Genomic DNA, 14,223 nt, shown 5'->3' on the forward strand with positions numbered 1-14,223 from the left:
CCCTGTATTGTATCTAGTAACGGTTGGCAATATACGTTTAACACGTGTATTGTGCTGTCCAAGGCCACTGCTGTACCTTTAAAAATTACATGTTACCAACTTCAGAATAAAATCACAGCCAACTCTAATTCCGAATTTATTTGAAGACACGGTACTATATGATGAAGTAACAAGGAAAAACATAAATCGCAAAAAAAATATTTTTTTTTATTGAACAATTAAATTTTACATTCTACTAAAATTAGTTATTTAAGGACTGTTCCAAGAAGCATCAAGGTCATGTTGCTTTTAATTTGGAAAAAATATAAAAAACAACATTGCTCGAACGTCGCAAAATTATTGTTAATACAAGAAAAATCAGATGAAATAGAATTTTATGAAGGTACATATTTATTTACTCGTATACAGGGTGTCTCAGTTAAAGACTTTCGAGCCTAATAACTCAGTTATTTTCCAGCGGATTTTTGTGAAATTTAAAATGCAGATATTTTAGACGGTGAAGAATAAAATCCCTTAATGCAATCACCCAAGTCTTAAAAACGTAATTTTTTCAGGCCTTTTTAAAATGTTGAATCAATTAAGATTTACATAAAAAATTGATCGTCAATAAAAAATGCTGTAGGAAAAAACTGGTCCTTGAAAGACGTCTGGTTTGCAAGAAAAAAGCAAGATACTGTGTTAAACGTGGCTGCAAATACATAAACGTAGACGCGTATGAAACAAACGCGCAATTTTGCAGAATTTTCAATAAATTTTCACAATTTGACGTTTCGAATAAAACGCGCTCAATTTTGACAGACTTTAAAGACTGTACAAAATGTTGCTTGGCAATTAATCATCAATTGTTTCAAAAGGTAACTGCTCAAATACCTTCAAATTTTACATTAAATTTTTAACGACAAAATCTAATCTTTTCGTTGAATCAGACAACTGATTTACTTAATTGTTTGTGTAGACCTCTAGTTTTTAATGTTTAACAATCTAATAATAATCGCGCATAATTTTTGATAAAGGAAGCATGTGTTAAAATTACATTTTTTAACTTGAGGTAATTTTATTATTACTAATTGAACCTTCACGGTCTAAAATATCTGCATTTTAAATTTAATAAAAATTCGTGATATTAGGCTCGAAAGTCTTAGCTGAAACACCCTGTAGTTATTACCGACTTTAAATATATTATTTATTGCTGAATATTTTCCTTGCACGGTGTTATCTTCATAAGAACATTGTTGTCGGTTTAGCAGGACATGTGTCAAAAGGAAATCACTTTTTGGTGTAAAAAACCACAATGTGTCATCCATATCGAAGTATTATTTTTAGTTTCAAACAAGTGGTGGTGACTAGAACGTTGAAAAATGCTTCGGAAAATGTGTCTTAATTGCTTATATTATTTTATATGGAAATAATGCATTCCATATTTTAGATTACTTTATGGAATTTTGATGATTTGCTTGGCAAAATCGAAGAGTGACAATGACTTCTTTATTACTAAAAATTTGTACAACAAGAAGTATTTTTGTGTGACCAACACTACCTATGCGTTAAGTTGGACTACAACGGAAGTAGAAGAAAATTTGGAACAAGGTATTGCAACAGGACATTACGTACAATAATATTATACTGTCTAGTGAGATTCGACCAAAATTAAACATGTACCATTAATTTAATAGAGCAAATTAGAGATAAACAAGTTATTTTCAATTTTGTAAAGCACCTGTTTGGCCTACAGCAATTTATTACGTTGTTCACAAAAAGAATCTAATAAAGCAAGACCATGTCAAAGACAAAAATTAACAAAACTTATTTTAATAACACGCTGTTGTTGCTCTATCCTCTATCGTAATAGTCAGTTAATCTCTACTGTAAAAATCGAAGGTATTTTTATAATTAGAAATTTATTCGAAGCGAAAAAGTGAACATTTTCAAAACCAAACGATTCGTGGAGGAATTAAAAGGACAAGAAGGTGTAAATCTACATATTCTCAATTTACAAAACTAAACCATGTAAAGTGTAACCACGTGTAACACAATATTATTTCCAATTATTTTAATTGTAATATTTTACCATTAATACCTACTATACTTAAGTAATCAATTTCAGAGTCAACGTTTATACCGAAAAGAAATAACAACTCTTTGGACTGTCGTATTGAAGATGATCAAATAACTAAAAAATATTTCGTAAAGACTCCTTGGAAGTTGACAAACTCGTTGGAAGCAAACATTAACGAAGTAATAGTTGACCAACGATGGGAAGGTAAGTCCATGTCGAATATTAATATGTACGTAATTACTAAAATAACATTTAAAATGGATACGACTAATATTTTTTAGAGATGAAAATTTATAAAACAGAATATGTTACTGGTGATGGCACTCCTTTAAAATTTACCACAGCTTTGTCAACATTAAAATCCAACTTTGACATTCCCTTTTCAATACGCACTGAAGGGGAAGCTCACATTTTTCTTTGCGATGGAAAAGATCCTCCCGAATCTAATTGTTATTGGTTCATGTTGCAAACTTTTAATGGAAACGAAATTGCAATACAAAAATGTTCAAAAAAATCTATACCTAAAATTAATAATGAAAGGGCGCAAGGAGAGTGCAAGATGAAACAAGCTAATATAGTGGTTTGTATTCATCTTTTGTATGTTTTATACTAATTTATAATGTATATGGTGTTCAGCGTCCAGATTTTCCAAGATTCCTTAACAGCACCCACTGGACGCACTTGAAACTTTCCAAAACAGCCGAAACCTTAAGCCTGCTTCAAAAGAACGGATACAAAAGCAGAAAAATAATAGAATTTTCAGATAAACAAGAACTAATTAACGTAACTCATATGATTATTCACAGCAAAATGGTCAACGCTTTATGGAAAATTCACCAAGGTAACAAAAATGTCTTCTTTGCAGAAGGAAAGAATTATTTTTATTTCTAGTTGAATTTATTTATACAAACGAAGAAACAGATAAAGTACAACTAGGATCCACTTTCTCTCCGACGGAGAAATATTTATGTGTGTCGATGTATCTGTTAATGTGCGATTCTTGCAAAATAAAATTAACATTACTTGATGCCAGTGATGTTAAAGTAATTGAGCAAGATTTCAGTCATTTCGGAGTAAGTCATCTTAAGCTCATACTAGAACTAGACTAACATAAAAACAGTTAAAAACTGGTCTTGATTGATTCCAACTTTCATTTGCCGCGTTTGCTCGACAGTTAATTTAATTAAGTTAATTTTTAATTATGGTTCGACGGGGCATTAATTTCAAAAAACATACAGGCCCGGTTGCATAAAGCGATGTCAAGTCGTTGTTAAAGTTAATATAATGTCAAGCGATCTGATTGGAGGATATTGAACATTTTATTTGAATCAGCCAATCAAATGGGCGGATTTCCGACGTTTTTAAAGTCCATTCAAAAATCAAAAAACCACCAACGTCGCATCGTCCTCGATAATTACTATCGGCAACGCTGTCTAGTGTAAAATTTGGTGAGACTTGTAATTTTGAGGTTAAATGTTTATTAAGTGTCTTATTTTTCTGGGGTTTTTTAAATTTTACCAACCTAAGTGGTTTTTTGATTTTTGAATGGACTTTAGCTGACACGATGTTAACTAAGGCCACAGGTGTTCCAGAGTTGCGAAAAAGCTCCATAACTTGTTTATTATTAAAAATATCAACTTTTTTTTTTTCTAGATGATAGTTACGCTTCTACTGCATATTCGGAAAATATTGCGGTATACAGTGAGGTTTTTTTTTAAACTGGCCATAGGGTTTTACATGCTAATTTTTCAACCCTCTGTTAACTTTTACTTTTGTGAAAATTACAAGGCTTAGCGCTGTTTTTAGATTAAACAATAATATTATCTAGTCATTTACCACCATTTACTTCATTTTGTGATACCAAAATGTTTGTAATAGACAATTTACACACAAAATGTTAATTGCAAAAAATAGTCTGACCATTACTTCAATAACGATAAATTCATTTTTTATGTTATAACAAGGTTCTTTATTTCAATAAAAATGAAATGAAATGTTCAAAATGGCCTCCATAGGCAGTTAAGCAATTACACAATGAATTACCTATCAAAATTACAAATGTCAGGTGAAATTTTAGCCTACTGAAAATTTAAAATTGAAGCAAACGGAATTCAAAAAACATCTTTTTACTAACTTATTTTTTGCTTCTGATTATTAAATTGAAATTGTTTCAATGCATTATCATATCCCACAACTTTACTACAAAACTGGGTTGAATATTTTCATGAGGACATAACGATATAAAAATGTCAAAAACTCATTTTTTTCAAATGGCACCCCGCATTTATTATTGCACTGGTCGAAAGCTTTTTTGACAAGGTTTCCAACGGTATAGTCGAATGTGAAAATCTAGGGTGCTATCTTAAAATCACTAAAAATCACTAAAATAATTAAACGTTTAATTGTTAAACACTGTTTTATTGGTTGATTCATCTTTATGGAGTGACCATATTGTGTCATTATCTTTTCTTAGGCCTACTAGATTTTTGTATTGTCTTTTTAACGGAAAACTTGCACCAAATTTAGCGATTTTGGACAACACCCTAGATTTTCAGATTCGACTATACAAACCTTATATTGTTCAAAAGCAAGTCTGGGACACCCTTATTGATGTTCATTAATTAATTTATTTTAATGAATTGGACTGTACTGTAGCTGAATGAAAGAGCTAATAAATATTTCTAGTCTCCAGAGTGGAGAGAAATTAAATTCACAAGCGAGAGGAAACAGTATCAATACAACAACTTCAAATTATTAGTATCAACAATTGGTGGGACAAGAGATCAATGGTTTTGGGCAATCGACAGGGTTAGACTTTGTCAGAAGGAAGGTAAAGTAAAACATTTCTGTAGATGCAACTACTCACATAAAATCGCGTTTAGAATTTCGAATGATTGGTTTATCCGAAAAAGCGACATGCCAACTGATGTCCGACGACAAGAAAATTATTACCTTCAAGGATTCATTACAAGTATCTGGTAAGAATTTATAGAATAAGTGGCTCTTTTAATTTTGTTATGATTTCTCCGACAGAAAGTAAATGTCCTGAAAGTAGCATCGGAGAATTTTGTGTGCCCTGTAAATGGATTTATGAAAGTTGCAAAGGAACCAAAATTTGTGACAACGACAAGTGTGTATGTTCGTCAGGATACACGAACAAGGATTGCTACTACGGTAAAGTAACACATGTTTATACAATTTCGCGTCGTTCAACACCTGGATTTTTAGAATGCGAAAGTGGAAGGTACGATCACGGATGTAAAAAATCTTGTGGAAATTGCAACTATTCAGGGTGCAATAACATTGACGGAACATGCTCCCCCTGCACTGATGGATTCAGCGGACCAAGATGCGATATACGTATGTAAAATTAACATTCCATTCAAAAATAATCAACTTCTCTCTCTCATTTCAGCACCATCAATAATTTTCGCAAGACCTCCAGATGTTACTGATGTAAAATACACAGAAGCCACAGTCCAGGTGACAGATTTTACGTTGGACAGTTCATCTGATAATAGTGAGAAGCCTGACGCTTACGCAATTCAATATAAAGTTGAGAGAGCCGTTTCAGTATGTAAACATGTTATTTTAACGAAATATTTTTAGGTAGCAGCAAATCAAAGTTCAAAATGGATCACACACAATTTAGTCTATCGATTTAACGAAAATCGTTCAATAGTAATCAATAATTTAAAAGCCGACACAAAATATTTTGTGAGAGGCGTTATTATCACAAGAGATACAAATGTTAATTTAGGATCGCATTTAAAATTTAAAGAATTCACCACCAATTGTCAAGGTATTCTAATGTTTTCAATATTTAAAAATTTTCATATTTAATTATTACCTATTCTCTTTAGAAGTATCTTTAGACAACATTGAGATAAAATCAACCAACACTACCGCATTGGTCTCCTTAAAAACTCCGGTAAATTTAATTATCTTTCACTTGATTAAATGAAAACTGTTCCTTTTTACAGATAAATAGTATACTGTGTAAATTGGAAAAATACCACATTTATTTACAAGAAACTGGAAATCGTGGATCCTTAGATAATACAGATGTATATTTTGATGAATTAAATCCGTTCACAACTTACACAATAATCTTCCACGGTAATATCCAAAAGCGCCAGAAGAAAAAGTTTCAAACAACAGAAGGAGGTATATCATCTTAAAGATACTAACAATAATCTCGTTTTATTGAAATCCATTTACAGTTCCACAGCAAGTCTTAAATCTGAGAGTCGCCAATAAATCATCATCAACAATTTGCATAAAATGGGAAAAACCCTATTCCATTAACGGTATTTTTAAACATTACATCGTTAAATATCGAGTAAGTAGCCACGGATGAAAAATACTAACGCTATATAACAAAAAATTATACAGCACGTGTCGTACGTAGCGTGCAAGCAACTTCCAACAACTCCATCGACGGAGCGTACTCTGAGAGTCACCGAAACTTCAACAACAATCAAAGATTTAATTCCATATTCGAAATACTTGTTTTCCGTGTTTGCCGAAAACACAAAATTGAAAGGACTTCCGTCAGAATTTTTGGAAGAAACCTTACCCGCAGACGAAATCGAATCCGAAGAGATACCAGAAGTGACAGTCACACCTGGCATGGGTGGGGTTAATATTCAATTTTCACATAATTGCCAGAAAATTCGAGGACAATTGGTGGTGAATACGACCGTCATTTGTGACAACGAATGGTGCAAGAACCAAAACAGAACTAAAACAACAAACCATTATGTGTCAAACGAGATAATTACGCTAGATAAGTTAACTCCATTTTCTGACTACAGTTTGGATCTGATATTTTGTAGAAATTATACGAATTGCGAAGGTAGCATAAAGAAGGAAACGTTTCGAACAAAACCAACAGGTAATTAATTGTTCTTTCAGAATGTAAAGAAAAACTAATGAAATGTATTCGTTTTCAGTTCCCAATGCGGTCACTGATTTGCTGGTTTATACCAAAAACGAAAGTTCAGCTTCGCTCAGATGGAAACCACCTTACCCACCAAAAGGGGTTGTAGAAAAATATAAAATTGAATATCATAATAAACATTCAAACCGGATAAAGAATCTTAATATCATGTCCTGCAAAGTATGGCCGGATTTTCATTGTGTTACGGTGTCAAATTTGGAACGTGGCGTAATATACACATTTAAAGTACGTAATTCAAAATTATTAGAAGTACTAGTATTAAAATTATTATTAATGTACAGGTGAAAGCCAAAAATCAAGATGTTGCAGAATTTGGACCAGCGAATTCCACTTATACAAAAACAGAAATAGGTCGGCATTAAAATACCATTTTCTTTTTCAAATTCCGGATATTATGTAAAATCTTTTCCAGAACCATCACGAGCGCCATACGATTTAAACATCACTTGGACGATTAATAATGACCTGATAGTGCAATGGAAACATCCAAACGAATCTAATGGTCCAATTAAGTATTTTAATATCATTTTACTCCGTGAAAGTAACCACATGCAAAAGAATCTACTAATCACGAACAACACCTATTACCTAAATTATAATTTCAAAGTAAGTGCAAAACCATACTTACATACCATTCATGTAAACTGGGTCGTGTTTCTAGATAGATTCCGCAGAAGTCTTTCCTTCTACTCAATACAACGTTCAAGTTTCGGCATTCAACGGTGTTTCCGGGCATTACGTCTCATTGGTGGACACAAGTCCACCCGACATACCATTACTGAATGGTGATCCTGACAGTAACAGTACAAATGATACGATTACATTAAAAATCTCGCTTCAAAAACCACGAGGACAAAGTGACAATCGTCGTCTCGTCATCTTAATCAAAAGTACGAACCTAAAAGCTACTGCAGCTAATTACTCTTTAATACCTTCACAAGATAATATCACAGAAACTATCGGTGATATTCATTCGAACAATTTTTTGTTGGAACCGGGAACTTCCTATAAGGTCACAATATTATTGCTCAATACTTTTCAAAACAAAACCAGAAGCAAGGAGTATTCTTACTTGTACAAGACATCAGGTGGACAAGACTCAAGTCTCCTTGGTTTGTTAGTCCTACTGGTGATAATACCAATCGCAGTCATTATTTACAAGTAAGTCGATAGTTATTTATTGAGGTATTTTATACGTACGCCGTACGAATCTTCAGGAAAAGAGATAAGTTGTTGTCCCTCAAAAACGACAGATTCAAGAGGAACAACACGTGTAAGTTTTCTTATTTAAAAAAAAAGTGTAATTAATTTAACGCGGTTGTAGCCTTAATCCCGCCTGGAGAATGTGAAAATGCTGTACCGAAAGTAAGTTTGTAGCTGGCAAAAATTTCATTTTAATTTAATTTCACTTCACAAATTGTACTTTTTCAGAATCAAAATAGTGAAATGACTACTACTGCTGACATACTCGTATATTCGAGAAAAGTCGAAAATCAACAGTTTTTTCAATATGTCAAGACGTGTATGCAAACCAAACAACTCGAAGAGGAACATCAGGTGAAATAATGAATTTACTATTTACAATAGTTATTTATGTAACAAGGCAGTAAAGTGACACTTTATCGAACGAGTTTGCAGATTGCTAAGAAAGTGCATCTTTTCCGTCCAGGCCTGGATTTTTTAGTCGAGGCTCAGCCGAGACTTGAAAACAGGCGAGGACAAAAGGCACTTTTTGGCCGAGGTGCACAGAACGTTTTTCCTGTTCGTTTAGGCAAAATTTTGAAAAAACATGGATTAATTGTAAATTTTGAGGTTATTTTTGACAGATGTCAAATTAGGTACATAAACTGAAAAAGTTATATATTTAGTTATGTACCACTTTTTACGTTATGTATATACAAGGTGAATCAGCTAAGGCTTTCGAGCCTAATATCTCGGTTATTTACCAACGGATTTTTATGAAATTTAAAATATAGATATTTCAGGTCGTGAAGGTTCAACTAGTAATAATAAAATTACCTCAAGTTAAAAAATGTAATTTTAACACATGTTTCCCTTATCGAAAATTATGCGCGATTGTTATTAGATTGTTAAACATTAAAAAATAGGGGTCTACACAAACAATTAAGTAAATCACTTGTCTTATTCAACGAAAAGATTAGATTTTGTCGTTAAAAATTTAATGTAAAATTTGAAAGTACTTAAGCAGTTACCTTTTGAAACAATTAATGATTAATTGCCAAGCAACATTTTGTACACTCTTTAAAGTCTGTCAAAATTGGGCGCGCTTTATTAGAAACGTCAAATTGTGAAAATTTATTGAAAATACTCTCAAAATAGACTACAGCGGCAGAAATTTCAATATTGTTGAAAAAGGAAAAAATGTTGCCTATGGAGAGTGTCGTAAGAACTTCAATGACACAGTTCGTTTTCTCGTGGAACACTATCCAAATGTAGGCTTTACAAAATGTAAGGTTAAGAGAGTCGTCAATTTATTTGAAGACACAGGAAGCGTACGTGAACTAAATTACCTTGCTAAAATATCCCGATCGTGTTTTAGTCCTCCATGGAAGAATTAAAGCATCCAGTATAATAAATTACGTCCAAATGTTGTCTTTAACTTTGTAAGTGTTTGTAAGGTTAGCAAGATAAACGTCAAATATGTCACCTGCGCTTCTGCGAAAAGGGATGACCAAAATTCTGCAAAATTGCGCGTTTGTTTCATACGCGTCTACGTTTTTGCATTTGCAGCCACGTTTAACACAGTTTTTTGCTTTTTTCTTGCAAACCAGACGTCTTTCAAGGACGAGTTTTTCCCTACAGCATTTTTTATTGACGATCAATTTTTTATGTAAATCTTAATTGATTCAACATTTTAAAAATGCATGTAAAAATTACGTTTTTAAGACTTGGGTGATTGCATTAATGGGATTTTATTCTTCGCCGTCTAAAATATGTGCATTTTAAATTTCACAAAAATCCGCTGGAAAATAACTGACTTATTAGGCTCGAAAGTCTTAGCTGAGACACCCTGTATATGTAGATATAACGAAAAATCTATTAAAATCTTTCACAATTTTAGAGGATTTTAAATCGTCTCGCCAAAAACACGTATGAAACGATACAGTGTGGTTCCTTGGAATATGTCGACGTGCAGTTCGCCGATGTAAGATCGTATATTTTACCGTAACGATAAAAATGTGTTCGGAATTTTCAACAGGGACGTCTCGTCGAGAAAGTTTACGCAACTAGTCCGATACCCCAAAGTAACGAAATTGACAGTTTTTGGAAGACAATTTGGGACGAAAAAATTTATAATATAGTACTGTTTGACACTTGCCACATAAACGATCTGGTACGGGTCATACACTTGTCACATTACACACCCACATTGTTTATTTTAGAAAACATTTGAAAATTATTGGCCCGATTTTAACCAAGAACTACACTGCTGCGACCTCTCCGTTCGCTGTATCTTCGAAGAAACATTCGCGTTTTACCAATGCAGAAGATTTATCATAAATTATGAAAATCTGACTCGTCAGGTAAACTCCAAAGAACGCACCGTTCCTTCTAATAACCTGATTGCAGGTAGACCAACTTCAATTTTGTTTACTGTCGAATAAAGAAGTACAGTGTTTGTCACTAAATTACATCGAGTTTTTCAAAAAAGCGTCGGAGATTCCTCTCGGTTGCAACTCCCCTATTCTCGTCCACAGCAGGTTAGTCGCAGATTTGCCAATCGAATCTTGTTCAAACAGTTCTTGCAGTTCGGGAATGCACGGCAACACCTTCGCTCTGCTTTGTGACATTTGTCTTAGGACGTCTAAGAAGGACGGCGTCGTCGACGTTTTGGAAAATCTCAAAAGACTCACAGAATACAACACAAATTTCGTGATAGATTGTGACCATTACGTGCTGACTCATCTGGTCATCCTTGAGAATCTTCTTCGTGTCGACACCAGCATCAATTGCAAATCTCTCGACAGGAGTAGAACCCACCTGTTCACAGCAGGAGAAACGGAAATGCATTTGAGACACTTGAAAGACACCTTATGGATGGATGCAGTAAAAGAAAGAGACTGCAATGTTTATTTCCGAGCCGTTTCTCCACGTAATCTTAAGAAAAGTATTCAGTCATCGCAAGAAAGTAATATTTGTTTGTGTTTTAGTACACGAGGGTAAAGTATTTCTTGAGGCTCGTAACTTGGGTGAGGAAAATTCTCCATGCTGGAATCGACTAGGTGCCATCAGCGTTGACGGGTTTAGATGTCCTAATAAATTTTTGGTCATACCTCAGCCGACATCGAACACACTAAGTGACATTTGGGATTTGGTTATTGAGAAAAATACTTCAGTCATTTTGTCGCTCAACGAAATTACTTCACTATCTACAGTGAGTCAGATTGAAAGTAAAGATAAAATCTTGTAACAGTTGTGTCGCAGAACGTTCCCTTTGTGTCCAGAGACATGAAAACAAAAGTGTCTCCGACCGTGAGTGTCGAACGAAAATTCACTATAGATTTTGGAAATTACGAATGGACAAAGGTGGAGTGGAGCAGCAGAACGGTACCGATACCACTTTGGATATTTTCAAAGAAAAGAACTGTCCAATTCACTGTATTGCTTTCAGAAAGAACAAACTATCGAGATCCTCTCCATGAAAACGTGGTCTCCCAAAACAGCTTGTCCTGCAGATGTTTCAGATTTTGTGAATTTTTGCATCGCCGCAAACGAAAGAATCAAAGAGTCCAGATCGGTGATGGTGACGTGTTGGTGCGTAAAAGTAATCGTCGGTTTCAACCTTGTGTTCTTATTTCTTTTTCAGTAATGGAGTTACTGCGTCGGGATTGTTTACGGCGATGTTTTATAACATGCAACAGATGAAAAGGAACGGAATGTGCGATGTGTGCACGAGTGTCCGAACTGTTCGGCGCCATTGTCCTCAGTTTGTGAACGACAAAGTAAACAACAAAATATTTACAAATAAATTAATTACTATTTTTTCTCTTTCAGAAGCAGTACACTTTCTTGGTCGAAGCTACGCATCGCTACATCAAAGAATGTAAATTATATGAAGTAAGATAAATATAGATTCATAATTATATTTTGAATGAATTAATTAGTCAGTTAATTATTAATTATTTAACAAATCATATTTTTTAAACTTCTACATGGATATATGTTTCCTGATACTTAAATTTTGTTATTTAGTTAATTGTCATTTGAATAAACAAGAATAATACAATAGATTTCTTAATTTTAGGCAGTTTTATCTTAGGAATAATTCCTCTGTAGAAGTTTCCAACGGCTCTCGTCGGAGTATATGGTTCCTTCGAAATTCTAACTAAACGCTTACTCACTAAATTTCATAATTGATAAAGATCTTTAACTCACTAATGAATGATAATTTTTTTTTGCGTCGAAATCTTTATATTGTTCATTGTAAATTATTCCTAAAATGTTACATAGAATTTTAATAAAGTACTATTTTTCACAAAATCAGTTTTTTTTACAACCATGAACAAAAGAATCGTTTTCGTGTTTGTTTCCTGAGATACATATCGTGAAAAGTGGTATACATACAGTGCCTTTTTTTTAACGCTGGCCATAGGGATTTACATGCTAAAAAGTTTAGGGTCTGTTAATGAGCTTTTTAGTAGGAATTTTTAAGTGAAATTTGGTAGGATATTAGATTAGTATTTTATAAATCAATTTCAGTTCGGCCCATCGTACAAAACAAAATAATCACGGAGTTAGAGCAAAAAGAAGTTTATTAAATTTAGCACATGGCTTGCCAAGTAGGCTGACGTAATGTAAACTCAACAAATGTCAAACAGTAACAATTCTCAATGGACACCTTTTCAAATAAAGAAATGATGCAAGATACTAACCAAGACGATCATAAAAATTTTGTCGGAACATTTTGTAACTGTCTAACGATTATAAAACCTTCTGGGCAAGAAATAGTGCAAAAAATTAAAAGTACCTTTTTTAATTAATTCCGTAATTATTTTATTCTGTAGTATAAAATAAACTTAAATTGATTTATAAAATACTAATCTAATATTCTGCCAAATTTCACTTAAAAATTCCTGATAAAAAGCTTATTAACACGATCCAAAGTTTTTGTCATGTAAATTCCTGTGGCCAGCGTTAAAAAAAGGCACTGTATATACCATTCACAATGTTTTGGCAAAAGGGGAGGCTATGATTTCATTTTTTAACGTTGGATACATGTTTGATTTCTGTCATCTCTGCTGTCACTAAAGCGCCTGACATGCGGACCTATCAAAATCAACGTAACATGTTGCCGAATTTACCGTAATCATAATTAAGCGACTTTAAAACGTATTGATGGTGTTTGTAAATGAAAGTTTATCCTTTTCTTAACATAACAGCATAAAACATATTAATAAAAAAATAATAACAAAGAAGTTATTCCTTTTTCAAAAAAACATTGTTCGTGGGCCTTATTGCGTACGGTGTGCTTAATAAGGCCCACCCATTAACTTCTCGATAAAAGTTAATAAAAAAACCATTTTCTTCTAGAATACTTAAATAAAAACAACTTTCACTTGCATGAACTAGACAAATAAAGATAGATAGAGGTATCTCGCACGGATAATGAAATAATCGCAAAAATGTGATTTTGCGCCCCTATTCCACAATATGGAGGGGCTAGCGGCAACCCCCCAAGGTCGAATCTCAATAATATTAATAATATGCCTAATAGAATAGAAGATACCTGCCAAGTATAAACTTTTCTGTACCTTTTGCAAGGTGGAGTCATTTTTATGTCTCTATTGGCTGGACTAGCTAGTGTCCAGAGACGAATGAAATCTCCCTGGGGTCTACGTGAATCTGGCACACTTCAGGGAATGGATTGACAAGGTCATGATCGAAAACGGACTAGACAGACCGACTTAATTGTTTTTTAATTAATTTTGTTACCAAATTGTTAAGGTTTTTTTACTTGATAATAATAAAGCACAATACTGACGCTATTTTTGTCATTTCATGCATTCCCATCAGATGTTGAGGAGCAAATTTCCATATAGAAAGCGAGAAAGAACGAGTTGCTTTAGTCTGTCGAATTCTTTGTTAATACATTAATTTTTAAATATATATGTATTTGTGATGGAGTAACAAGGAAGCACATAAATCGCAAAAATTATTTGATGTTCTTTTTATTGAACAATTA

At 33.3% G+C, this 14,223-nt stretch overlaps 1 protein-coding gene across 1 annotated transcript; it reads left to right on the forward strand.

Moving 5' to 3' along the window:
* The first annotated feature begins 1,283 nt into the window (after positions 1-1,283).
* Positions 1,284-12,521, forward strand: LOC138124716 (receptor-type tyrosine-protein phosphatase T-like). The gene is made up of 34 exons (XM_069039865.1): positions 1,284-1,372; positions 1,427-1,587; positions 2,105-2,260; positions 2,338-2,636; positions 2,693-2,897; positions 2,948-3,129; positions 4,742-4,886; positions 4,939-5,034; positions 5,090-5,230; positions 5,285-5,416; positions 5,472-5,611; positions 5,666-5,858; positions 5,920-5,987; positions 6,040-6,223; positions 6,280-6,398; positions 6,452-6,953; positions 7,012-7,244; positions 7,301-7,370; positions 7,432-7,625; positions 7,681-8,180; positions 8,237-8,292; positions 8,344-8,384; positions 8,451-8,576; positions 10,102-10,185; positions 10,240-10,374; positions 10,424-10,564; positions 10,611-10,741; positions 10,790-11,133; positions 11,192-11,415; positions 11,466-11,588; positions 11,653-11,795; positions 11,848-11,983; positions 12,036-12,098; positions 12,286-12,521. The coding sequence occupies exons 1-34, from the start codon at positions 1,359-1,361 to the stop codon at positions 12,298-12,300; spliced, it is 5,496 nt and encodes a 1,831-aa protein (XP_068895966.1). The 5' UTR covers positions 1,284-1,358; the 3' UTR covers positions 12,301-12,521.
* The last annotated feature ends 1,702 nt before the right edge of the window (positions 12,522-14,223 follow it).

Source organism: Tenebrio molitor, chromosome 2 (assembly GCF_963966145.1).
Source record: "Tenebrio molitor chromosome 2, icTenMoli1.1, whole genome shotgun sequence".
Taxonomy (NCBI): domain Eukaryota; kingdom Metazoa; phylum Arthropoda; class Insecta; order Coleoptera; family Tenebrionidae; genus Tenebrio; species Tenebrio molitor.

Bases quoted from the DNA above. Each gene is read 5' to 3' on its own strand.
- LOC138124716 (XM_069039865.1), top strand. The intron at 2,261-2,337 runs GTAAGTCCATGT...AATATTTTTTAG, and splicing joins AGTTGACCAACGATGGGAAG to AGATGAAAATTTATAAAACA. The intron at 5,988-6,039 runs GTAAATTTAATT...TCCTTTTTACAG, and splicing joins TGGTCTCCTTAAAAACTCCG to ATAAATAGTATACTGTGTAA.